The sequence below is a fragment of the Triturus cristatus genome, chromosome 1_2 (genome assembly GCF_964204655.1).
Source record: "Triturus cristatus chromosome 1_2, aTriCri1.1, whole genome shotgun sequence".
Taxonomy (NCBI): Eukaryota; Metazoa; Chordata; class Amphibia; order Caudata; family Salamandridae; genus Triturus; species Triturus cristatus.
This window is the reverse complement of record NC_140580.1, coordinates 1,138,648,923-1,138,676,447: the sequence shown is the minus strand read 5'-3', so window position 1 is coordinate 1,138,676,447 and position 27,525 is coordinate 1,138,648,923. Positions and strand designations below refer to the sequence as shown.

Below are 27,525 nucleotides of genomic sequence, written 5' to 3'. Positions count from 1 at the left end.
GCTGCGCTTGCGCAGTCTCGCTCGCTAGACATAATGACTTGGAGAAGAGGGGCTTGAACCCGCCCCTCTTCTCCCCTCTTCTCCATTGGCTGGCCTCTTGAATGCTGGCCAGCCATTGGAGAAGAGGTCCGTCACTCCGAACAGGCCCCGTCCTTTTCGGATTCGGGGGCGTGTTTTTTTCAACTTTTCTAATTATCTCCTCCAGCCAATGGCAAGAGGAGAGAAAAGCAAAACACGCCCCCGAATCCGGAAACGCCGCTGCCTTTCTCCGAGGCATTTCTGCTTCGCCTCGGAGAAAGGCGGCGGCGGAATGCTATGACACTGCAACGGGGATGGTGTTCCGTTATTTGCACTACGGGGATGGTGTTCTTGGTCGCCCTCCCTCTTCCGCACTCCCGACTGACAATATTCCTCTCTGACAGGATGCCCCCTCGCAGCGTGGGAAATCCCAGCAACGCCCCCCGCTATTTCAATTCAACCACAAGGTTTGGGTGCAAAGATACATTCCCGGCTCTGAATGTGAGGTAAACTGTCTCTGTGAGGAAATATCCAAATTTTACAGTCAATGGCACACGGTTTTCCCACGTTCAGCACATGCGCCCTGCCTTTGATGCCTTGAAACGAAATGGGAGGGATCAAGAAAGGTCGATGGACTGCTCCCGGGAAAACTGTACTGGATCAATCAGCCGAGAAAGGCTAATGCATTTTAACAAAACCCGGCGCTCGATGGCGCCTTGGAAAGAAGCAGAGCAAAGGGGCGCGGAGTGTTTATGCCGCTATGGGATTATTGTGCGAAGTCCCTCACTGTGTCTCCTGCGCACACAAAGCTCGCGCTCCGTGAATGGCACGATGCCTTTGTGCCCAGACATGTGACGCTTGACACAGGCTTACTGTGAATGGCTAAACATCTGCCCCTGCGCCTCCAACGCAAGCGGTTGAAAGACAGCGCGAATTCGGGCCCCGTGGGGCGAGATACACACAGGCGGGGGGAGGGGGGATCTTGGGGGAGGGAGACACGGCCTGGACTGAGGGAGCTAGTATCACACTTTAGCACACTACCATTCTAGTTTGTCTATTGTAGTCAAAGTGCTTTAAGTTTTGAATTGCATTTATATAAAGCATTTGTCCTGCCACCCACACAACTCAGAAGATGCACCTCAGTCCTGACCGGCATTTACCCTGCCACCCGCACAGCTCAGAAGATGCACCCCAGTCCCGACCGGCATTTACCTTGCTACCAGCACAGCTCAGAAGAAGCACCTCAATCCTGACCGGCATTTACCCTGCCACCCGCACAGCTCAGAAGATGCACCCCAATCGACATCGGCATTTAGCCTGCCACCCGCACAGCTCAGAAGATGCACCTCAGTCCTGACCGGCATTTACCCTGCCACCCGCACAGCTTAGAAGATGCACCTCAGTCCTGACCGGCATTTAGTCTGCCACCCACACAGCTCAGAAGATGCACCTCAGTCCTGACTGGCATTTACCCTGCCACCCGCAGCACAGCTCAGAAGAAGCACCTTAGTCCTGACCGGCATTTACCCTGCCACAACCGCAAAGCTCAGAAGATGCACCTCAGTCCTGACCGGCATTTGTCCTGCCACCCACACAGCTCAGAAGATGCACCTGAAGCTTTTTTGTTTGTAATGTACATTATTTTTGTACCTCCGCCCTGCCCTGCAGTACTAAGTGCGATTCTATTACAGGCAACCACTCGAAATGCTAAAAATGTCCTGGAATCCTGCTCCGCAGCACTCACAGCTTCACATTACTGTCTGTAAACCATACAGCGCTTAAAAGTGCACCACAACGCTCCCTGCAACCACCTTGGCTATTCGACTACTGTCAGCATTCCCACGCAAGGTTACGAAAACGCGCATCAGCCCTGCCTCGAAGCGACTCTCAGCTCTGCCTCGAAGCGCCTCCCGCTTCTGCGGTCGCGGGCTCTCCCACGCTGCTCGTGATAAGAGCGCAGGGTGTTGCCCCTCAGCTGTGTTGCTACAACAACTGACCTCACCACAGCGGTCTGTTTAGGGTGCCTACCACTGCGTGGGACTACCTGTCAATCAACCACTGTGCTCGTCTCGGGGCACTGCCTGACGTCAGCACAAGCTCCGTGTGCCCCTCAGCAGCCAGAACTGACAGGAAAGAGGTCTCGGCACCCCCTCTCCTCTCACGTACTCCTAGGTACCCGTGGGGCTGCAACAAGGCACAGTGGTACAGCGGGTCGTGGTGGGGGCATAAACACGTTTTTGATTAGGACTAACCAAGACAAGCAACATAAAACAAGCATTTACAATGCAACGGTCTCGGCATTGTTAAAGTTAGAGCTATTGGCATTGCTCATGACATTATTTTAATTTATGTTTTTGTTTTTAAAACATGTAGAGAAACGGCATTGTTATTTACAATGTCAATAGCTTAATCAGTGTGTGTAAAGGTGGCTCTGTGTGTGGGTGCAAATGCAATAGGTCTCGCATTTGAGAGTGATTCTTTAAATGTTTTAAAAACATAAACAAAAATAATGTCATGAGCAATGCCAATAACTCTAACTTTACCAATGCCGAGACCATTACATTGTAAATGCTTGTTCGACTTTAGTCTGGCTGGGACCCTGCTATTCAGGGTCCCAGCTTTTCCTGATTCCTCTCTAAATTGATTGCATGTACTTTAAGTACAGCACAGATTGGATTCTGGGATACCCTTATAAGTCCCTAGTATGTGGTATACTATATATCCAAGGCATAGGTACCCCAGGGGCCTACCAGGGGCTGCAGCATGTATTATGCCACCCCTGGGAAGCCATTCAAAATGACAACAGGTCTGCTACAGCAGCCTGTGTAAGGTGGTGTATGCACCCCTTACTTAGATAGAGGTTCCATATATCTATCCATATCACTGCATATATAAACCCATCAGTCACCCCTATGGCAAGCCTTATCAATCCTGAAGGCAGGGTGCTGGGTTTTGTGTGAGAGGGTGCCCACGCATGAGCAGAGCCCCTCTGCAGCATTCGGAATCTTTATTCCGGGGTTGTTTGTGATGCAGCCAAATCATATACTCTTAAGCGCATTATAACCGCACGGTAAATGCTAACTTTGGAATGGCTGCACGGAAACATGTCGTGTTTGGTGTCAAACACCTTGGAATCATACCTCCACACCAGTAACTGGTGTGGGAGGTATGATTCTACCCTACTAGAGGGAGAACCATGACATCACCGGTACACCCGGAACCAGCTTCACAGACCCTGGCATCACAAAATGGATGCTGCCAGCCACAGACACGTGTCTGCCCTCCTGCTGCTGGACGAAACTCCGGCAGGGGCAGCCTGAACAATAGGTTTTCTGTCACAGGGAGGTGTAACCACCTCCCAGACAGGCTTTAGTGTATTGGGGCTGGGTGGGTGCATTTCAAGAGTGCTTTGATGTCTGCACTGAGGGCACATTTGGCACTCAGCCCCTGCTCTGGTGCAAAACTGGACAAAGGACATGGGTGTAGCTACCCCTCTGTCCTGACCCACCCATAGGTGGGTCCCCAGAGTTTGTCCCACCCCTTCCTTGGGTATAACGTAGGAACCCCTGACCAGAGGACTTTAGATTTACCTGGACAAAACTCTGCTACAGAATACCAGAACTTCTACTATCTACACGACGTTAGATGACCGAAGAATCTCCCTTGGAGTAAAGGAGTTACTCCCCTGAAAGGCAGGCACCAAAGACGCATCTGTCCGGTTTGCATCTACGCAGCTCCTGAAGGACTCCGAAGACTTTGCAACACAGGAGGTGCGTTTCCAAGCTTCCCCGAGGCCGATCCGTGCTCTCAGCAACTCTGAGATCCAAAGCCCTCGTGGGGACCGTGCAACCCGAACCCCCGGACACCATGCACATTTTCAGCAGCATATGCTTCTTGGCGATCCCTGAGGCTGTGCTTTGGGCTACTTGTAGTCCAGACCCGGAGCAGTGATTCCACCGAAGATTGCTGGCCTACACTCCTCGAGTGACCTGTGGTCTGGTATCTAGTGATTCCTCTCGAAGTCCCTTTGCGATCCCTTGTCAGTCGGCTTGTGGGTCCCTGAGAAGGGTACTTTGACTTTCAACGGGTTTATCTGGTTGCTCCACACGTGCCCTGACTCTCCATCGCTTGGGGAGTCCACCGGACCTTGCTGGTCCACACCGAAGCCGTTTTACTCTCACCGCGAGGGTTGCCGTTGCCAAGGCTTGTTGGTCTCCAATCCAGACACCGACCCCCCAGCACTCGACATCCTTTGTGGGACAGCTCGCCTGCAGACTTGCGGTCGTCATTGACGCTTCCTGGTCTCCGTGACAGTGGAGTCAAGCTTCACCTCATCGCACCTGAAACACCCGACATCGGTGGGCATTAGTCTATCGTGCCCCTGGTCACTGGCAAGTGACCCAGACTCTGTCCCCTCTGCTTTCAGGTTCTTCTCATCTTCGATCCAGGCTTGGATCACAACGGACACTTTTCCTTTCCACGGCAGCAGCCCTTTGCAGCAACTCTCCATTGACGACATCGAAGATTCCCAACACCATTTGACACCTATGCACCCGGTTTCTCTGGGTTAGGTAACACGAGTACTCCGGTGCTCACGTGGGTGCTGGCCTTAGAACCTTTTAAGTCCGAAAGGGTTTGCTCCAAGTCCTCTCCTAAGTGTCCTTAAACTCTAAAATTCAAACCGCGACTTTCCCATAGGATTGTACGGAGCTCGCGACTGTGTTCTCACACTGCACGCGTCCCCGTGGGTCCCCTGTGTCACTACCTTGGGTGGTTCCTTGGGGTCCCAGCGATTCTACGTGCTCTAGGCACTGTGTCTAGTCAAGTTGTGGTTCTTATACCACTTTCTTAGTATATGGTTCGGTCTCCCCCAGGAGCCCGCTGTGAATTGTGCTATTTACTGTCATTCTAGTGCTTTAATATTGTGTATCTTGTTCTCTAATCTCATAAAGAGGTTAGTAGAGAGTGCTTAGTAATAAATACATATATTTTATATATACACCTTGTGTGGTTCTCCTTTCATTTAGTTATTCAAGGTTATAATCTGGTAAACCAAGCTGCTTTACACTCTTTCAAGACTTAGCCCGAAGGCTGCTCTCCATAGCTACCACTAGGATAGCTTTCAATAAAGGTTGTCTTAACCCCTTCAGTGCCCATGACGAGCTGGACTCGTCATGGGCTGCGGTGGCGCTGTGCCCATGACGAGTCCAGCTCGTCATGAACTCCGCCCGCTAATACAAAGCGCGGCACTGGGCGGGGAAAGGGGCGGGCATGCAAGGGGTTAAACCTAATCATCAATAAGGGTTGTTTGGACTGGTGCAAGGTGCCCACTATAACTAGCAGACAACATATACCAGGCCAACTTCTCACAACAATTTCGTCTTCAATTGTCTTGGTGCTTTTTAAATGCTTTAAGCTTGTTTCTCTGTGTAAGCCTTGGTGCTCAGTGCCACAGCTACCCAGGGGTTGAGCTGAGGGTTTTGCAGAATAAACCTACCAGACCTCAGGGGGTAAGTGTATTACGTGGTGGGGTAGCCCAACCACCCCATACAATACACCATGTTTCCTCACATTCAGGATTTCATGTTTGTAATTCTTTTCTACCCTCACAAATAGGCTATTTATTCAAAGATAAGGAAACTACAGAAACACGTATCTAAAATACGTTGTTACTTAGCTTCAGTTATTCTCTTTTTCTTGTGGCTACGCTTTATTCCTGCATATTCCTCATGTTCTGTCCCCTTCCCCATTCTGAGGAAGGAATATGCTACTTACCAGTATGCATCTGTTCTTGGCATGTAGAGCTGCAGATCTACACACTTTTGCATAGATCGCCATCTGGTGTTGGGCCCGGATGTTTGCAGTTTGTTTTTCCTCTTGGAAAGTCTTTGTGAGTCACGAGTTCGGTGACTCCTCCCTTGGATCGTATTGCGCATGGGCTTCGGCTCCATCCTCAGATTGTTTTTCGCCAACAGGGAAAGATAGAGCGTAGTAATAACAGTGAAGAAACCCATGTGTGTTGTATCTAAATAAGATAGACTGGAACAGATACAGGTAGCCGGGGAGGCGGGTGGGCGTGTGTAGATCTGCAGCTCTACATGCCAAGAATATATGCATACTGGTAAGTAGCATATTCTGTTCGAGGCATATGAGCTGCAGATTACACACTTTTGCATAGACTATATAGCAGTTTCCAGTTGCAGTGGTTTGAAATAGTGTTTTTAGTATAGCCTGGCCCACACTAGCTTGTTGCTTGGTTTGCACATCTACACAGTAATGTTTAGTGAAAGTGTGCGGCGTTGACCATGTAGCTGCTTTGCAGATATCATCTAATGGGATGTTCCATAGGAAAGCCATAGAAGCCCCTATCTTTCGTGTAGAGTGGGCTTTAGGGGGAACAGATAGCGTTCGTTTTGCTTTGTGGTAGCAAATCTGTATGCATTTTACAATCCACCTAGCTATCCCCGATTTTGAGATGGGGTTGCCTTTGTGTGGTGGAGAGAAAGAGACACATAGTTGTTTGATCTTTCTGAAAGGTTGTGTTCTCTGGATATAGTAAAGTAAGACCCGTTTAACATCTAGCGTGTGTAGAGCCCTTTCTGCAACAGTTTGAGGTTGCGAGAAAAATACCGGTAATTCTACCGATTGGTTTAGATGAAAGGGGGAAATGACTTTGGGTAGGAATTTTGGGTTGGTACGGACAACAACCTTGTTCTGGTGTATTTGGAGAAAAGGTTCTTGTATAGTAAGTGCTTGTATCTCACTGACCCTTCCAAGGGAAGTGATGGCTACAAGAAAAGCTGTTTTCCATGTGAGAAATTGCAGTTCGCATTTATGCAAAGGTTCGAAGGGCGGTCCCATTAGCCTTGTGAGAACTATATTTAAGTTCCACACAGGTGAGGGTGGTACTCTGGGGGGAATTATTCTTTTTAGGCCTTCCATGAAGGCTTTAATGGCAGGCACTCTGAAAAGTGATAGGTGCTGTCTGTTCTGTAGGTAAGCCGCAATTGCTGCGAGGTGTAGCCGAATGGATGTATATGCTAGGTTACACCTTTGTAGATTGAGCAAGTAGCATATGATGTGCTGTATAGATACGTCTAGAGGATTGATTGTGTTGTTATGGCAATAAACAACAAATCTTTTCCACTTGGCAGCGTAGCAGGCTCTAGTGGTAGGGCGTCTAGCTTCTCTGATGACGTTCATACAGTCAGGGGGAAGGTTAAGGTATCCGAATTCTAGGATCTCAGGAGCCAGATCGCAAGGTTGAGCTGAGCTGGGTCCGGATGTCTGATCTCTCCATGGTTCTGGGTTAGGAGGCATGGTGAGAGGTGTAGCTTTTGGTGTGGTACTACCGAGAGTTCCAGAAGCGTGGTGTACCACGGTTGTCTGGCCCACGTTGGAGGTACTAGGATCAGTGTGAGGGAATGCTGTTGTAGCTTTCGCACCACTAATGGAATTAGTGGGAGAGGTGGAAAGGCGTAGGCAAATTTGCCTGACCAGTTGATCCATATCGCATTGCCTTTGGACAATGGGTGTGGGTATCTGGCGGCGAAGCTTGGGCATTTTTTTTTCTTTTCGTGGGTGGCGTAGAGGTCTATCTGTGGATGCCCCCACATCTGAAAGAACGGGTGAAGAACCTGTGGGTGAAGTTCCCACTCGTGGATCTGCTGCGTCTGTCTGCTGAGCAGATCTGCCATGGTGTTTTGGACTGCTGGGACATGTTGGTCTAGGAGAAAGATTTTGTGTGGAATTGCCCATCTCCATATGCTCTGTGCTAGTTGAGAGAGCTGTGGAGAGTGTGTGCCGGCTTGTTTTTGAATGTAGTACATGGCCGTCATGTTGTCTGTGCGAATGAGGACTGCTTTGCCTAAAATCTGTGTTTGAAAGGATTTTAGGGCTAGAAAGATTGCCAGTAACTCCAGATGGTTGATATGGAGTAACTTTTGTTGCGGCATCCATGTGCCCTGCACTGTGATGTGTAATAGATGAGCTCCCCAGCCGGAGAGCGATGCGTCTGTTGTTAGTATTATTTGTGGAACCGGGTCCAGGAACGGTCGACCTCTGGAAAGATTTGTGGTGTTCCACCACTGCAGAGAGTGATGGGTGCGACCGTCTCCCAACACCAGATCTGTTAACAGACCTTGGACCTGGTTCCATTGGCACGCTAAGCACTCTTGGAGAGGACGCATCTGGAGTCTTGCGTGAGGCACTATGAAAATGCAAGAGGCCATCATCCCTATCAGTTGCATAAACACTCTTGCTGGAAGAGAGTGTTGAGGTATGAATCTTTGACGCAAAGCCTGAATGCTTGCAATCCTGGCAGGATTGGGGTAGGCTATGGCTTTTGAGGTGTCTATGGTGGCACCGAGGTATTGCTTTATGTGGGATGGTGTTAGCTGGGACTTTTGGTGGTTCACCGTGAAGCCTAGCTGGTGAAGTAGTTGGATTGTAGTGGCGGTGTGGTGTACACATTGGTTGTAGGACGTGGCTTTTATCAGCCAGTCGCCCAAATATGGGAAGACGTGAATGTGCTGTCTTCTGAGGTGTGCCGCCACTACCGCTAGGCACTTGGTGAATACCCTTGGTGCTGTTGTGACCCCGAATGGGAGCACCTTGAACTGGTAGTGTTGCTCGTCCACTACAAATCTGAGGTACTTTCTGTGAGCATGGTGTACCGGAATGTGAAAGTATGCGTCTTACAAGTCCAGTGTGGTGAGAAAGTCGTTCTGGGAGAGGAGCGGAAGTACCTGCTGAAGTGTTACCATGTGAAAATGGTCCAAATGTATGTATGTGTTTAGAGGCCGGAGATCTAGAATAGGTCGTAGAGTCTCGTCTCTTTTTGGTATCAGAAAATATAGGGAGTAGACCCCTAAATTTTGCTGATTGGCGGGAACCTGTTCTATTGCCTGTTTTAGTAGGAGGGAGATTACCTCCTGTTTTAGTAATGTGGAATGTTCTTGTGACATTGGGCGTTGCTTGGGTGGAATGTTTGGGGGGGTAGATGTCAATTCTAGGCAGTACCCTGAGCGAATCATTTGGTTCACCCATTTGTCTGAGGTGATGGTCTCCCAGACCTGAAGGAAATTTTGTAGCCTGCCCCCGACCGTAGTGGGATGGTCTGGAGGGAGCGGAGGGGAAGTCATTGGGTAGGCGGTGTGGCAGAGCAGGCGGTATTTGTTTTGCCTCTGCCTTTATTGTTATTGCCCCTATAGCCGCCTCTTTGACAACCCCTTGTGAAGGTGGACTGAGCAGGGGATTTGTAGGAAGTGGACGCGCTATCTGAGGAGTAGCCTCTAGTCATACCCCGAAAGGAAGAGCGGCGAAAGGAGCGCCTAGGAGGGTGTGACTGCAGGGCTCCCATAGATTTCGCCTTTTCCGTGTCCTTCTTCATTTTCTCGAGGGCCTCATCTACCTTTGGGCCGAATAGGTGTTCTTGGTCAAAGGGATGATTTAGGATGGAAGCCTGTACCTCAGGTTTGAAGCCTGATACTCTCAGCCAAGCATGGCGACGGAGGAGGACGCTAGTGTTAATGGCCCTGGAGGCTGTGTCTGCTGCGTCTAAGGCACAGCATATAGAGGTGTTAGTTATAGTCTTACCCTCTTGAATTACTTCATTGGCCCTATTTTTGTAACTTTCTGGGAGGTGGTCCATTATGGTTTCTAATTCATCATAATGCGCTCCATCGTATCTGGCCAATAGCGCTTGAGTGTTGGCGATACGCCATATATTGGCTGCCTGTGACGCAGTGCTCTTTCCTGACGCGTCCAGTAGCTTTGACTCTTTGTCAGGGGGTGGTGCTTCGCCTGACGCCTGGGAGTTTGACCTCTTCCGTGCAGTGGAAACCACTGGGGAATCCAGTGGCGCTGGCCCTTTGATATAGGCAGGATCTGTGGGGGCAGCTTTGTACTTTTTCTCTATGCGTGGGTTAATGACCCTAGCCCTGACTGGGTCCTTAAAAACCTCTGGCGCATGTTTTATCACCCCCATAGGTAGTATGGAGGTAGACCTATGTGTGGTATAAAAGGTGTCGAGGAGGAAATCCTCCTCTCACGGGTCAGTGTGTAGCTCTACCCCGTGATAATGTGCCGCCCTCTGAAGTAGGTGGTGGAAACCTAATGAGTCTTCCGGTGGAGATGGCCTGGAAGGGTAAAGGTCATCTTGTGGGACGTCTGGAATGTCTGGATTATTGTAGTTGTCCCATGGGTCTGGGGATCCTGTAGGGGTGGGGTCTTGGGGCACATCCCCTGGATCGTAATATGGGTCCCCCTGATCATCATCGTCTGGAGACGGGGTCGGGGAGCGATGAGGTGGGGGTGGAGAAGGCAGAGGGGGCGGAGGTGGAGAGGGTGGAGGAGGTGGGGAAGGCATTCTGAAAGGGGAGGTAGCAGAGTCCTTCCTCTTTGGAGGTGGAGGCGGAGCCGGTTTGTCCAAATGTCTCTTTTTAGAAGAGAGTGCCAAATGTCCAGTTTTTGGATCCTTGGTAAGAGTCTTTTGCAAGGGATCCGGTGTAAACAGTGCCTGTGACAATGTTTGTTCCGTCGGCGCCGAAGGTTTCGGGGCCGATGACTTTTTAGGCTTGTCCGTGCCGTGCTTAGCACTGGGCTTGGGAACCTCCGATTTCTTGGTCGGTGCCGAGGTGGACTTCGGCGTAGAAGTGTCGCTGCAGAGGGCCTTATGGGGTTTGGTCGGTACCGAAAGGCTGGGTTTCGACACCGAGGACTTTGGTGCGGAGCTCGGTGTCGAGGTAGAGGCCGGTCTCTTTTTCGGTGCCGAAGTGTGTTTCTCGGCACCGCTGGAGGGCTGGCTCGAGCCCGAGCCGCCGGAAGGCTTATTTGGCTTCTTCACCGGGCCCGAAGGTGGGGTGTTTGAAGCAGTGTCTCTGGTCTTGCCTAGGCCCGGAGGCGAAGGCGTGACCGAAGCCTTTTTGGTTGTCGGCGCGGGTGCGGGAGGGGGTATAGTACTCACGACCCTCTGCGCCGGGGTGATGTCCTCCACATCTGAGTCGTTGGCTTCGGAAGCACTGACGAGGTCCTCTACGGTGTGCTGCTGTCCCGGCTCTTCGACGTCGTCCCCGAAGATGTCGACTGGAACGGAGGTCGAGGAGTGCGACATGTTTCGTCTGGCCCTTCGATCTCGAATAGTCTTTTTCGATCTGAAAGACTTGCAGGTCGGACAGTCTCGAGCCTCGTGTTCAGGGGAGAGGCAGAGGTTACACACCTCATGAAGATCGGTGTGGGGGAATTCGGACCCACATCGAGGGCACTTCTTGAAAGGAGTTCTTTCTATCAGCCGGGACCAGAGCTTGGGTAGGCCCGAAGGCCGCCGCGACTGGAATCGAAGATGTGTCGAAGAGAAGGTGATTGAGGAGATCTGGATCTGAACAATACCGCGATGAGCGAGGATTCTGCTTCGATTGTCATACTGGAAATGTTCGGAACCGGAGCGCGAAGTATTACATCCAAGCCCGATGGCGGAAAAAAACAATCTGAGGATGGAGCCGAAGCCCATGCACAATACGATCCAAGGGAGGAGTCACCGACCTCGTGACTTCCAAAGACTTTCCAAGAGGAAAAACAAACTGCAAACATCCGGGCCCAACACCAGATGGCGATTCATGCAAAAGTGTGTAATCTGCAGCTCATATGCCTCGAACAGTGTTTTTTTGCGATTAACAGCTCGATATTATGCTACGTAGTTCCGATTGGTACACTGCTCTATTTTATATTGTTTTGTACTTGGTTCTCAATTATTCATCATGCGTGGAACAATTATGGGAAATGGAGATCAGGGAACGAGGTTGTGCCTTATACACATCTGAGTCAGCATATATGCTCACGGAACAGATCTCTGACTAGAATCTCATTGACACAACTGAGCACTACTGTGGAGCTATTGCTAGGGAAATGGTTTCCAGATCCAGTGCGGCACCTGCAGGATTTTCAAAAGATGAGGATCAGCAGAAACAGTATCCAATAGAGAAAGTATTATCAAATGTAAGCAATTTGTGCCACCTATTTCTGTAAGTGATAACCAATGCATCCCAGTTTCACAAGGTTTAAAATAATCTATACAAGTAACAATTGGTGCCTGTTTGAACGTATCAGCCCAGGAGTTGCCAATTCCAACAACTTTCTGCCACCTTTTCTAGAAGCAGCATCCCCATCATCGCCTTGCTACCAAGTTGTAAAAGTGACAGCCCTATCAACACTGTACCACCAGACCTAGGAGTGTCGGCCCCTATGTCTTTGTGCACCAGACTTGATAGTGACAGCCCTGTTATCTCTTTATCATGAGATTTTGAAGAGACGGCCACATATGCCACCAGTCCTAGAAGCAACAGCTCCTGAATTATTGGGTCAGAGATCTCAGGATCGACAACCCATAATTCTCTGTGCTTCACGTCTTGGAAGAGACACCTTTGTGCCATCAGTGATAGCCCCAGCAGGTCCGTGCCGTCCAGTGTAGAAGTGAAAACCTCTACCTCTGAGGGACAATTCTAGGAAACACACAGTTCTGAAGGGAAGCACCCCTCATTTACCACCCGTCAGTGGCTATGGTTTCCTTAGATTAACATTGAATCACACCTATCTGACTGCACCAATGTACGGAAGTAGTGACAAACTCTTCTTTTAATGTCAATTGCCCCTTAGGGTGAAAGTTTGTGAATACTTCGGCCAATTAGCACCAATTCTATATAACGGCAGCAGTAAACAACTCATAGGAGGTCTGTTGTACTTTGTTACCACCAACCCAAATCCCTGAGGCCCTAGAAGGTAAAGGCTCTACATGACTGAGCCAATTTCCCCAAACTACTCCAGTCCTACAGAGAGGTCCTGAGCCTCCCTGTGTGAATCCTTAAGGATATTCTACCCTTGAGGGTGAAATTGCCCCAACTGTTGTGTGAGCGTGTTTCACTTCCTCATCACCACAGTCCTAGAGACAAAAGGGTCAAAATGGCATCAGAAAGTGTATGTGGACACGAATGCTTGAGTTATTTCAGTTGGCATGAGTCAGCTGTGCTAAATGAAGTAGGAGGAGCCCAGATACCAAACTGTGATTCACACCGTCAGGGAAAGTACAAGTTACATCACACACCTTTAAGTCATTGTGCAAGGCATGGCCAACCAAAATCCGGCCCTCGATGATGCTAGCGACATCCCTCTGGACATCTTTGAACGGTACGCCTGAAACAAATGCAATGAAGAAAAAATATTGTGCATCACTATCAATTCTGTGCGGTGCCCAATAAAAGATCAGTTTCTTATTTTGTGACCGCAATGGCAGAGTTGACAAGTTAGGACAAATATTCAGGAAGAAGCCACACCACTTATGAAGGACTGCCTATATTAAACAAGGGAAACAACATTCGAGCAGGCCCTCTTCTGTGAGCCTGCTCAGAGATAATTGAGCCTGTCACACTATATATATCCACTAGGGAATTTGGCAAAGGTTTTAAAAGGAAAGGAGAATGCACTGCATTCTGTAAGAGAGAGAAGTCATATGTTTCTATAATTCACAGAAGTCTTAATTAACCCTTTTGGAGAAGTTGTTGTGGTAATTAAAAAACGTTTTCACAAATATTCTTTGATCCGGAGAGAAAATCTCAGAAAGCATATAAACTGGTCCAGCATGCAGACACCAGAAATGTCAGGAACAATTCCAGAGACGTGACGAAACGTCTTCCAATCCTTGTATTTTGAAGAAGAGAGGAAACCTGTTGGTTGGAGTAGGGAATCCTAATGTGAACTGAGGAAACAATTCACATTACATAACCTCTGCTTGGTTCAGTTTCAGGCACTAGCTCAAGGCCTTGGTTAGTATGTTATTTAATAGCTTCTCTTATGTTTTTGGGCCTTCATAGAGACTGTACTGTTTGCATTCCAGGGGCCATTTCATGGTCTGAGGGACAAATGAAATGACTGGATGTTACAATAAAGAATATCCCTCAGAGTGGTCCTGAGAGGCCAACCAGTCACACAGAGACCTACCAGTAGGTATTATGGAACATTTTGAGTTTAAAAAAAAGGGTTTAGTCATCTTTTTTTCCAATTTCCACAGGCTAGACATTTCAGTCTTTAATAGCAAGGTTATGGCACCGGGATTATACTTATGTGCCCAGTCCGATGCTTAGGAGAAGGTTGCAGAGGACAAAGACATTGTCTTTTGCAGGTATATCTGACTCTTAACTAGCACTGTGATGGGAATAGCCAGGAAGATAAAGTTGATACACAGAGCCACTGGAAACCAGTGATGTTTTATAATGCCAGAGGAACATTATCAATGGTTCTCAGCCAATAGATACTCCTTCCTGGATGGTTCTTTACCATCTAAAAACTATCACCAAGATATCCTGGAAAGCCGAAGTACTGCAAGTTTGCAAAGACTAGCAAGATTAAGGATGTTCTGCACTGGGAGCTATATGTACAGTGGTGTTTTTTTGCATATTTTTTTACAACTTGAGTGACTGATTTCAGAGGACCAGCTCTAAGTCAAAGTTGAAGTCATGGGAGCTGATAACTCAAATGTCAGGCTTTTCGAGGATTCACATCCAAGCCCCATAATCTCATCAATTGTTGATGTTATCAAAACTGGCTACTCAAATGAAAGGATTTCAATATCATCAACATTCGATTTTATCAGACCTGGCTACTTGAACGCCTGGTTGTGGCTATAGTCTGACCAACATGCTCCACCAGATCAAACAGTGAAGATGAATAAGATACTTCCAGATGTTTCCTTCCACTAGTCTGTTCCATTTTTAATCTCCAACGCCATCTGCTATCATCAGCATCTATAAGGAATCCAACTCCATATAACTATTGAAGGGGGTTGGGGAAGTGCAAACTCCTGAGGGAGCATCAACTCAAGATCATCAATCTTGAGAAATTATACCCAGGTCTCAGCAGCTGCTTGTGTGACTTTAAAAAAGGCCACATCTATAACATGGCCTTCAGGACAGTCCAATTACTTCTTTCAACCTCCCCAAAACAGTGTTTTACTTTTTTGCATCCTACCATCTCGCTGGCACCCAGTATGACATTAAAAAAAACACATTTTACATTTTTGTCAAGTGCTTTTATATTTACTGCTTGTATAAAGAACAGAACTATCTGACAGTGACTTGTAGCCGCAGATTCCTTACCATGGAATATTTCCAAAGCGTTAGACTGGATCTGGAAAACCTTGAGCATTACCCCTGCCTGCGGGTAGGTGGTGTCAGACGGCTCTACCTGCAAATATCCACCCCAGATGCGACGTGTGCATTGCCTACACAAGCGATACACCAGCACGTGGACTTCAGATCCTTTCTTTCAGCGCCAACAGTGCGTATCCAGAAGCAGAACAGCTACCCCTGTCATTTTCTACCAAACTTTTGTTAGCCCTTTTTAGAGCAGTTTGCTCCCAGTGTTCTAGAACCCCCCTCATCTGGTTTGCCTGTGGTGCCCTGAGCCGGACTATGACTCCATTAACTGCCTTGCCTGCCATACCATGAATCCAAAGGTGATTCTGAGCAGGAGACAAAGCTCCTGGCGGCCTGACTTGAAGATTCTGCACCGTACCACGTCCCCGTCGCATGGAAAGTCCCAGGCCCGCTCTCGGAGTTGTTCCCATCAGTTGTGGCCGAAGTCGTCGTCCTGTAAATCCCACAAACACAATAAATATAAGAAGTCGAAGCACTTTGACTTTGCTGCGCTGGTCCATGTCGTCGTACGTAGCGAGGGAACTACGCCAAAAGTCGAAGTCTTGCTCTCTCAGTCCTCCAGCAGAGCCTGAGCCTTGGTCTGTTCCGGTCTCCATTAATTTCCTGGCTGGAGCGGGAGCAGCCCCAGTCCAACTCAGGGCGTTTTAAGAGGCCAACACCTCATATTTGGGCAGCCTGACCCCTCTGGAGCACCTTCAGGTCCCATGGATTTAGGAGGTGCCCTGACTGGACTACCGCCAGTGGATTTGCCCTCCGAATCCGCTACCACTGCTGGCAGCATCGCACCCTTTTTCATTCACACCACCAATACAGAGCTGGACCGTCCTTGCTGAATGTCGACATCGGTGCCTCCTTTCTTTGATAGGCCGTGCGCTAACTTTGGCTGAGGAATCGGAGGATCTTTTTGGCTATTTCAACCCCACGAAGACCCTTTGGCCCAATTGGATAATGACAAATGGTATGAGGAGCTGTCAGACACCAGTGGCATGGACACCTCACTGAACACGGACCTGGTCTCTCTTACTAATGTAGTTTTGGAGGAAGGGGCTCCTTTGCTTTGTTGGTTTGGAAAGTGGCTGAAGTCCTTGACCTCCAACTACCCACTGTGACAATCAAGGCTATAGTCTTTTTGGCGGTGCTTCAGCTGGAGGTATCCTACATGGAACCCCTTCTGTACTTCAATGAAGCCCTACCTGATGTCCTACTCGAGGCCTGGCCCAAGCCCTGCATGGGCACCCCCCATGCACAAGACGATTGCGGGTTGCCACCACACCGCTCCTGAGGACCTAACTTTCATCACCCAGCACCCCCCTGAGAGCTTGGGGTAGCAGGCCTCAACTTCCAAAGGTCAATCCTGGCACGTTCCCTACCACTCCACTGGATAGGGAATCCAAGAAGCTAGATACGTTTGAGTAGAGGATTTTCTGATGGATGCATCTACCTGTAGATTCCTCACCTTTTGAATATCCCAATGTGCCAGCATTCCACGTAAGCTTTTCTTACTCGCTTTCCCACGTTGATGAGGATGTCACAATGCCCATGGCTCTGCTAGCGCTCCGCGAGACGTCAGATCCCTTTTTTCTGTTGCTTCGACACGTTACTTTTTTTCCTAGACTCTCCATAGTGTTAGGAGTTGTGCAACATTTTTTCAGGAACTCGCAATGTTGTTGCAGAAAAAAAATTCTCCACCAAGCAAGTCTGAGTTCAATTCCTGCAGGGATTGTGAGGGTCAGATGTCAATCACTGATCCTCATGAAGATTGTCTTTGGTGTCTTAGTTCGGCCCACAACATCAACTCATGCTCATCATGCCTAAAGATGAACCTCAAGACACTGAAGGAGAGAGAAGTGAATCTCCTTATGGCCAAGGCAAGGAAGGAGAAGAGAGAACATAGGAAATCTTGTCTTCGTTTGGAGTAACCATCTCCCCATTCCTCGAAGTCATCAAAGAGGAAATACAAGAAGAAGCGGAGTCATAGTTCCCAGTGTCGATCTTCGAGGGAGGAGTCTCGGAGGTCAGGGTCTCCACATCCGAAGTCGCATAAAGGTAGTGGTGAGATGACTCTGACCCAGTCTCCAGTAGCCCTTTCGGCATTGCGGTCGAGTCCTAGGCAACCTCAACTTCCCCTGGAAGTCCTGAGCCAAAGATAGATCTAGTTACTCCTCCTGATCTACCTCCACCACCTCGTCAGGAACAGGAGTATCCAACTTTCTCGGCTTCAGGATTTGACCCTTCCAATTGCCTAAATGCTATGTACAGTATTTTTAGCTGTGAACTGACTCCATCAGGTGCGCCAGCGGACCCCCATGGGTCTGCTTTTCTATTCGTTGGGTGGTTTTTCAGCGGAATATCAGCAGGCGTTGTTCCTGCCATTTATACAGATGGCCCATGTATCCTTGTCTCCTCCAGCACTGAAAAAGGCAACTTCTTCGCCAGAAGAAGTTCGACAGGAGTCTCAAGTGTCACCGGTTGGGCCTTCCTCGATGTCGGCTGGATCCACTCTGGCATCACATCACTCGACTCCAGTACCGTGAGCCTCTTCTACACAGGTGCTGAAGTCACCATCGCGGACGCTGGTACTGGCTTCATCGACACCATTGTTAAAGTCAAGAAATAGATCTTGAAGGAAGGTGCAGTAGTTTTTTGAAAAGGAGCAGTACTGTTTTGGGGGAAAGAAGTCTCGAACTGGAAGAGCGAGAAAGTTTCATTTGATCCAGAATTTGAGGGTTTGGAAGTGGTAAGTGGTTTAGAGACTTCCCAAGAACGGGAACTGTTGTCACCAAAAGGCATTCCTCCACCTGAGTTCACATTATACCATTCAGTGATAAGGAAGGCAGCTGATATGTAGGAACTGCCTCTTCCTTCAACTGAACTCAAATCTAATTTACTTACAGAAGTGCTGCACTCTACTTCTTCGACATCAGAGCCTTTATTGCCTTTTAATGAGGCACTGCCTGAGCCAATTCTGGAAATTTGGCGGAAACCTGTGTCATCCTCTGCAATATCTAGGCTCATTACGAGGAGATACAAACCTGTTCCAGGGAATCCTCTGTTTTTATTCACTCATCCTTCAACTGACAGTTAGGTGGTACAGGCTCCCTGTTCTTCTAAGTTAACTCTTGGTTCTTTTCTAACGTCCCCAGCGAACAGGGAATCAAAGAAAATGGAACAGGCTGAGAAAAAAGTATTTTCCTCTTTGTGCATTGCTTTAGAGTCAACCAATGCAACCGGTTTGCTGGGACGGAACATTCATGCTCTGATGGAATCAGCCAAAACGGTGTCCCCAAAACTACCCGAGGATGTTTCTGGACACTTTATAGAATTGTTGAATGACAGTCAGTTTGCTGCTCGACGAGTTATTCAGTTGTGCCTGGGTACGGCCGATTCGGTGGCAAGAGCGATGTGGACTTCAGTCACTACAAAGAGGCACACATGGCTGAAAGAGTGTGGTTTCTCCAGACGTGCAGGCTCGATTTGCCATTTGATGGCTCAAGACTGTTTGGCTCCAAAGTTGATTCTGCCTTAGAGAGATTCAAGGACAGTAAGCTTACTGCAAGATCTTTGGGCCTTCAATCACAGCCCAGAGATTACAGGGAATTTTGGAGGGTCCAGGGGTTTGGCCGGGACTTCTACTTTTGTGGAAGGCAGCAATACCAGCAGCAATAGCAGCCGTCCAATCCCATCTATAGGAGTTATAGAGGGCGAGACAGAGGTAGACAGCGAGAAGCCACCCATCAACCACCTTCCTTCTCCTCCTCTTCCTCCCGTGCCAACGTCACGGGAAAGCAGTCCTAGTTTCGCCATCTCTGAGCATACTTTGCCACTGGGAGGACGGTTTTCTTATTTTCTACCACAATGGTGATCCATAACATCGGATCAGTGGCCGATTTGCATATAGCTGGGTCTGAACTGGGGTAGTGAAGTGAGCTAAAGAACGATGATGGATTCAACCCAGATTCGTGACTGGGGGTGAGTGTCTGAAAAGTTTCAGTGCTCCATCCATCATCATCTTGTGTTTGCAATGTTTCAACCTCAGTCATTTATTTGGATGAGACAGACTCTGAGACTGGGTATGATGGCTTCCTGCATCCTGCTGATGAAGTATGCTCAATGGTATAAGCGGGCTCTGCTGTGGGACCAGAAGTCCCAGTGGGCACAGCATCAGGGTAATCCTCCAACCTGGTACAGATTTCAAAACGAGACTGCAAAAGACCTGCAGTGGTGGCTAACGGACCACGATTGGGTCAATGGCAGATCCCTCTCCCTTCCTCACCCAGAGCTGACCGATGCCTTGCCTCTAGGCTGAGGCGGCTATCTGGGACAGGTGAAGATTAGGTCTCTGGTCTTCGGCAGAGACTCGGCTCCCCATCAACCTTCTGGAGCTGAGGGCAATTCACTTGGCATTAAAAGCTTTCCTGTCATCTGTCAAAGGGAAGCTGGTCCATGAATTCATGGACAACACTACTGCCATGTGGTACAGCAACAAGCAGGCGGAGTGGGGTTTTGGACCCTGTGCCAGGAGGCTGTGCGTATCTAGACATGGCTGCAATGGCAGGACATTTTCCTAGTTGTCCAGCACATGGCCGGATCTCTAAACACCAGGGCAGACAAACTCAGCCGCCAATGCCTCATGGACAACAAATGATGTGTGCACCCAGAGATGCCTCAAGTTCTCTTTCAGGACAGGGAACAACCTTGGCTAGATCTATTTGCCACAGCTGAGAACACGCAATGTCAGCACTTCTGCATGCTGGAGTTTCCAGTGTGGCTCTCGCTAGAAGACGCATTCCAACTAGACTGAAATACATGACTCCTACACAGTTTTCCCCTAATACCTCTCTTCCCCGGAGTTCTGAAGAAGATCAGAAGTGACTGGGTCCAAGTCACCCTGGTGGCTCAGAATTTGGTGAGCAGTGTATGGCATCCAGAAATAGTGGTCATGTGCATCTGTCCTCCGATCAGCCTCCACCTTCGGGAGGATGTATTTGCGTAGCAACAGGGGCGGGTTCTGCACCCCAAACTGCGCACTCTTCACCTTCAGGCTTGGAGATTGAGCGTAGTCAGCTGAGAGTCTTTGATCAGCCTCTTGAAGTCTGTGAGGTCATCTTAGCAGCCAGGCATCGATCCACAAAAACTATATATGCCTGCTGTTGGGACAGGTTTGTGGCTTGGTTCACTCAGAAACAAGTTGATCCACTTTCTGCACCCTTGTCCGAAGTACTGTATTTTCCTTAGACTAGCAAGGTCTTGCTCCAGGGTATATTTCAACCATCTCAGCATTTTTGTGGTTGCCCTCCCTTTTTAAGTCACCCATTGTGACACGTTTCATGAAAGCTCTTCAACATGTTTCCTCCCAAACCTTTCATTATTCCTCAATTACCTCTTAATTTGGTTTTTAACTATTTGATGTGTTCCCCTTTGAACCCATGCATAGCTGCCTTCTAAGACTTTTGATGAACAAGACACTCTTTTTGGGGCCATCACATTGGCCAGTAGGGTCAGCGAGCTTTATGCTCTTACTGTTCACCCTCCATACAGCAGCTTCTTCCCATACAAATGGGTTCTCTGAGCCAGAGTCTCTTTTCTGCGGAAGGTGGAGGTACCTTTCCACGTCGGACAAAAAATAACTTTGTTTACTTTCTTCACTCTGCTTCACTCCTCCAAGGAGGAAGAGAGACTTCAACATCTGTAACCTAAAAGGGCTCTGTCTTTCTATATCGATCGCACCAAAAAACAAAGAGTGGACGATCAGCTCTTTATAGGGTTCACTGGAATGAAGAAGGACTGTACTCTGAAAAAAAGATCAGCTATGCATTAGCCAAGAGGTAACCCCTTCAAGGCCTGCAGGCTCATTCCACCAGAGCCTAAGCTGCATTTAATGCGCTTTTCACAAACCCTTTTAATTAATTTTCCAATATTAATAGTTGGTTACATCTTGTATCACACAGCAGTGTGCCATTATTCGTCATCTGGGGTATACCAACTCAAATCTTCTTCCCTTCCCACCCCCCACTCCTCTACCCTTATGCAGTGCTCAGGTGTAGAAACTTGGACGATAACATTTTAGTTTAGATGAAGATATGCAGCAAGGCGAATTCACAGTATGCAATGAATTGACTTCAGATTCGTATTCTCAGGCACCCAATCTATTCCCAGGATCTCCCCAGACCACATATCAGAAAATTGCATGCATCATGTTTCACAGCAGTATGGTATTCGTTTGTGCCTTCTGAGACCAGTGTAGCCACCTCCGTCTGCAGGCCTACGTACATCTGTATCCATGCTCTCAGATCATCTTCTAATTTCTCGTCTTTTCTAAAGCATTTCATTCTGACAGCATCTGCAGTCGCCCACTCCATCATATCCCGCAGCCATTGCCCGTGTCTCGGTGGGTTTACATTCCTTTAATTGAGACCTGTCATTTGGCAAGTATCAGTCCCAAACTCAGGAATTTACGACTTCGCTTTCTTTTGACCGGGGTCAGGAGAAGGCCCAGCAGTACTTCTTGGGGGGGGGGGGGACCCTCAAATTCTCATCCTGTAGCTCGTTTGTCTGTGGAACCTCCCTCCAGGACGGCTGCTGCATCTAATGCATTAGTTGGTGGAGTTACTGTTCTGGAACTCTGTCAGACTTCTACATGAGCATCCTTGCATACGTTTACCAAACACTACTTCCCTAACAGTCAGGTCCGCCGTGATAGACACTTTGCCCATTTGGTCCTCTGGGACATTTTGGTCTTAGTCAGTTCGCAGGCTCACTTCCAGAGAGGAAGTGCTTTGGCATCTGTTCTAAGGTAAGGCATCTGTTCATCAGATGAACACGTTACTTACCTTTGGTAATGCCTTATCTGGTAGAGACTATCTAGCCGCAGATTCTTTACAGATAATTCCATCCTCTCTCTTCTGTGAACGGAACTTTTACACCTAAAATGGTCCTCGTAGATCCTTAAAGTCTGCACACTGGTCAAAAACCTTCTGCCGTGGCTCCATATTTCTGGCACGGAAAAAGTCACAAACTGAAGTCTGCACGCTGGGGGGTGCCTAGATGGGCACCGGGGATGTCACATCCAGCGAACACGATGCAGACATAGAGCCATCCAATGCACCTACCGGCGTGCAGGGGTAATGCTCAAGATTTGCCAGATCCAGCCGGGCTCCTGTGGAACATTCAACAGTAAGGAATCTGCAGATAGATAAAGTCACAACCAGATAAAGCATTACCGATGGTTAAGTAACTTATTCACTAATGAATACTTTACACTGGCACCATATGGCCTGCAGGAGGATGGCGTCTTTGGAACTTAATGTGGACTACTCCGGCAGCAGTCTGTGAGATATCTAGTAATTATCCACTGCCCTCAGGAAGAAATTCAGACGGGGGCTCCAATTTAAACAAGGATCTGGAGCGGAGTGCAAAAAAGAGGGGCACATCAGGCTCACCCACCATTCTTGATGTCGTCAGGCCGAATCCCACTGACAGCTGTCCTGTAATCTGTCACCTTTTCTGTGGGCTTCACATATTTATCATAGATGCACTTCCCAAAGTGGTTGACAATGGAAACGCGGGCCACAATGCTGTCTTCACCCTCTGGCCCAACTCCAACCATCTCACAGTCAATCGCCACAGCTTTGGTGAGCCTGGGAAGAAATGAAAAGAGAGGCTCCTGTAAGAAATAACAAGGCCTTTCTCTGTTGGGGGGGTGGATGGGGGGGAGGGGAGAGAATCAGAAGGTAAAGAAGCATAAAACAGGAGACATATGGGTGTTTGTACCATGTTAGTGAAAGTAAAAGAAGACCTGTGTTCAACATAAGTAGTGCGTCTTCAAACACTGAAAAAGTCAAAACTATAATTCCTCTACCTTCAATTCTAACCTTGTAAGATTTCCTCCACCCTGAGCTTGCATCTCTGACAGAGGCTCCAAGTACTACTGCTGCGGGCAGATTCTGCCACAATACAACTATTTGCAATCTGAAAACCATTTGTCCAAGATTATGGTTCAAACTCCTATAATTCTCCCTGCTGTGACCCATACAAATGTGAATGCAGGATAATTCTAATTTCATATCGGGACTCATCCTAGGACACGAAAACCACATCCATGAGCGTAGGGAGTGGAGGAGACAAGGAAGCTAGGAAAGACGGTATAAACATGAGAAATAGAATACTTTTCAACAGGGTACAGTTATTAAGTTTCTGTATTAAGGCCTAAACATCACATGTGGAAAACGGGAGAAGCTACGATTTTAGTAGCTAAAGTGTTGAGTGCGGAAAAAACGCTTCCCATTTCTATTCCATTGTTCTCCTCTGTACCGCATTGTGTGATGACAGGAACATCAGGTCATCTATCTTCTCATTAGCTTCCTTAGCTGATTATCTGTACAAGTGATAACTCTTAGAAGCAGACCATTCACCGGCTCTTTAATGCTTATTTACTTTCGCTATCTGAAGTTACTGAGACATTCAAGATGCCTTTTCAAACTGATAGCATGCTACACAACTAAAATCCACCTTAGAGAAGACAAAGGACACCACTGCAGACAGCAACTCATGCAGAATGGAAAATTGAAAACCACCTTTGTATCAATGGCTCGAGAACAGAAATGCTACTCTTTAGAAAACTCAACATAAGGCAGCTACTATTGCAATGGTCAACTTGATTGGGGAAATCACCTACCCCAGTGTTGAAGCTGAAAAAAAGTTCATTGAGTGACAATAGGCCAACGGCACCACCATAATAGGTTTAGTTAATAACCATGCTAAGCTCCCACTGATGTGGCCTCATTAGCTCACTAGTTCTATCACGGCTGGACTATTTTAATAGCATTTACATCGGCCTCCAAAAGAAAAACCTGCAACTAACTCTAGCACCAGGCAGCAAACCTACTACTTGAACAAAAGCCAATCGGTGTAGCCTAATCTGAATGTTCTGATCTCTGCCTGTCTGAAGGACCCTTTCACTTCCTTCTCTTTCTTTTCACCATCCCTCTGTATCTCACATTCTGGAATGGCTCCCAGAGGCATGTAAAAGCAAAGAAGCGCATTACAAATAACCAATATATAAATAAATGAACAGCTATCCAACAGAAACAATTTACTACTGGCTTGCTGTCTAGTAGTAATGGTAATTTTACAACTATTGATTATTAAAAAACTCTACACAGCTGCAACCCCCTTAAGATATACAGTGAGAGTTACTACTATGGAACTCTAAAGGGTGATGGTTAGAATTAGGGTTTCTGTCAATGTTGGGTTATATGAGGAATGTCTAGAGGGCTAGTTGTTACAGAATTTTGTGTAATGTTATTCTCTTTATTGGTCTTCCTTGTAAAGACATACATTTGTAAAAAAAAGAATAATTATAATAATAAAGACACTCATTTAAAAAGGTCTACTGTGCACAATGTGCCAAGAGATCATAACATTAACATGACACAACATTTTGGAAGCAAACCTTTGAGAATTTTATCAGTGCATAGTGAACATAGTGAGGGTCACATAGAGATAGCCAGCAGCCATGGGCAGGGGGACATCCAACAAAAGTATGAAGAAATTGGCAAAGGGTCACAGTATGGCACTGCAGCGGGTAGGAACTCATAATGTAGTTGGCTGGATCAAGAGGTACCACCACTATTTCCACTGGGGTAGTCCCACAACTTACCCTTCAAAGGCTTTTTCTTTCACCAGCACCTGCTCCACCTCTTCAGGTGGCTTTTCTTTTGGTAAACCCAATTTCTGCCGGGCTATTTGAGCTGCCTCAGGACCCAAAGCTGCCTCAATGTCTTCAGGGTCCACATCATCAAACCAGATGTCCTCCCTGGAATGCAGAGAAAAGGTACAGAATATATGAATATTGTGAAACTCTTTACCATGTAAGCAGAACGTCTGCTGCAGAGCTCTTCGGTAATTATGCAACCAGGATTCATTCTTAGTATTTTATACAAACATAATGCAGACTTTTTCTTAAACACTGGGCATTCACCCCCCACACCCCCTCCTAAGGGCCAATTGACTTATTTCTGTTGATCGCCACATGCAGCAAGGGCTGTGTTCAATGCCTGCACATGCCAACATAGAAGGTCTGCCAGACTGTAGAACACATTCAATAAATCCATCGGTTAGAAGACCTTCAGCCAAAGAAAAAGAAAGTAATGCGGTGTCTGAAAACTACATAAAAGCAGCCGTGTCGTGTTTTTAGGAAAGTAGTCGATTCATGGCGTCTTTGGGACTGTACTGCAGTCAACATTGCTTTTCACTTGCTACACTGCTGCAGGATAAATGCCTTCCAATTTCCTCTGCAAGGAAATTAGAACTTGGAAGGCAGTTGCAGATATACTTTACTGAAAGTCTCTGAAAGTGTAGATCTGATCAGCAATAAGGGCATTTCTTTAACGAAAGGACTGAACATTTCTGTTGAGAAATATTTTACATAATGTGATGGCTTTTAAACTTGCCAGATTAGTTTGCCGGTGTAGCTGGTTTCAATATCAACTGGTCAAAGTCAATTTTTTTTCTGCTCACCGATGTCACGCAAACCTTTGCTCCAAATTTCCCCTTGACGTGGGCCACCGATTCTGTCCGATACATGGGGATATGGCTGAACTGGAACACAGAGATGGTGTGGCGCGATAACTATGGTGGCTGATGTCGTAGCTCGAGGATCAGGTGACAGTATGGTCGAGACCACAGCTGTCTCTAACTGGCAGATTGGCCATTGCTAAAATGGTCATACTCCCTAAATTCCTTTATCTTTTTATTAATCTGCCCTTTCCTCTTCAGAACAGGGCGGCCTTGGAGCACTTGATATGGATCTCTATTTCCTCAGGGCCCAGGCCCACTTTGCATATTTCTAGCTGCACCCTATCCAATTTCAGCCATACACTGCCCCTGAAGTAGACCATGCAGCCCCATGTCTACTACAGACTGCTGTGTGGATCTCCCCGGAGGGTGCGCAGATAAATTGACACTGTGGCACTGGGCGTGGAATGAGTTGCAGAAGAGAGCATGTTTGGACCATCTGTTCGCCCCATTCATTCAGATTCTGGGACACCCGAGGCTCCCTGCAACATCAGAAGCTGGAATGCGTGAGCAACTGCACCATCTGCCGCTCACTTCCTTTGGATCAGCATACCCGGATAACAATTTTGTTACTTATCAACAGCTATTTCAGATCCCCTTGGTGCCTCTTCTGGACACAAATACTTATTATCAACTCCTACCATCCATGCGTGAACTCCATGATACCTTTCAGGTGCCCCCGTGTTTACTGTGCTTGAGGAGATGCTTGCTAATCCCTCGCCACGCAAACTGATTGCGCACTTACACTGGTATGCAGCGGTCTGTGCCGATTCTGACTGCCTCTGCCAGACAGATCTGGTTGGACAATATTTATGTAGCGATCAGTCAAGAACAGTGGTCTTTCTGCTACACACAATCTAAGGTCCTGTCTCCGAACTACAGGCTGAGCCTCATCCACTTCAAGTTCCTATGCAGAACCTATCACCCACTGGTGCGATTACAACGAATAGGCCTGATAGAGGACACGCGATGCCTGCGCTGTCCTCCACTGCGCGCACACTTTATGCATTTGGCGTGGGAATGCCCTAAAGTCCGTGAGTTGCCAGGAGTTGCTAGATGTGTAGTGGGTATTGATGCCCACCCGCTCCAGCCCCAGGGACATCTGGAGTCCCTTGACAAATTTTCTTAGGCCACTTGACGAGCCACTGGAGCAACTGCCAGATCCTTAAGTCGGAGGCCTTCCAACCGAGATAGTCTGTTTCACTTCCAACGGGCTGATTACAATACAGCCAGTCAGAATCGAAACTGGCCAGTCATTACAGCTTGCTTCTGACGGGCTCAGTGAGCCCGTCGCTAGTCGGAACCGGCCTGTAATGCATATGTACGGCATTGCACACCGTCCAGGTTACGATGCACAGTTTCCGGCAGGCTTTCCATGCTTGGCTTTCCGACATGGAAACCCTGTCGGAAAGCGTGTTTGGGGGCCCCCAGCAGGGCCCACTTTTCCTTGCGGCCTCCGGGTGGGGGCAAAGGGGGCACCTATGTCGCTCCCCTGTTAATCCCTGCACCTTGTGGCAGGCACCTTGAGGTGCCTGCTGCGGGGTGCAGGGATTAAAACAATCTCCCATTTCTCTATGGGAGCTTGTGTTACAGCCGGTTTACGTCCGTAACACATGTTCCCATTGTGGAATGTGACCACACCGTGTGCGGTTGCATCGTAATTAGGTGGTCAGGACTACTGACCGGAGATCGGTCGGTCCCGTTTCTCCACGATGTCGGTCGTAGGAAA

At 48.0% G+C, this 27,525-nt stretch overlaps 2 protein-coding genes across 4 annotated transcripts in view; one reads left to right on the top strand and one right to left on the bottom strand.

Moving 5' to 3' along the window:
• REXO4 (RNA exonuclease 4) overlaps positions 1 to 27,525 on the bottom strand; it is a 95,649-nt gene that overhangs the window by 22,761 nt on the left and 45,363 nt on the right. For both annotated transcript variants that reach the window (XM_085613868.1, XM_085613867.1), the window contains exons 4-6: positions 24,880 to 25,035; positions 22,665 to 22,858; positions 13,115 to 13,203 (exon numbers count right to left, since the gene is read on the bottom strand). In XM_085613868.1, coding sequence (XP_085469994.1) covers positions 13,115 to 13,203; positions 22,665 to 22,858; positions 24,880 to 25,035 — 439 coding nt within the window. The remainder of the gene's footprint in view (positions 1 to 13,114; positions 13,204 to 22,664; positions 22,859 to 24,879; positions 25,036 to 27,525) is intronic.
• STKLD1 (serine/threonine kinase like domain containing 1) overlaps positions 1 to 27,525 on the top strand; it is a 366,689-nt gene that overhangs the window by 316,914 nt on the left and 22,250 nt on the right. The window lies entirely within an intron of this gene.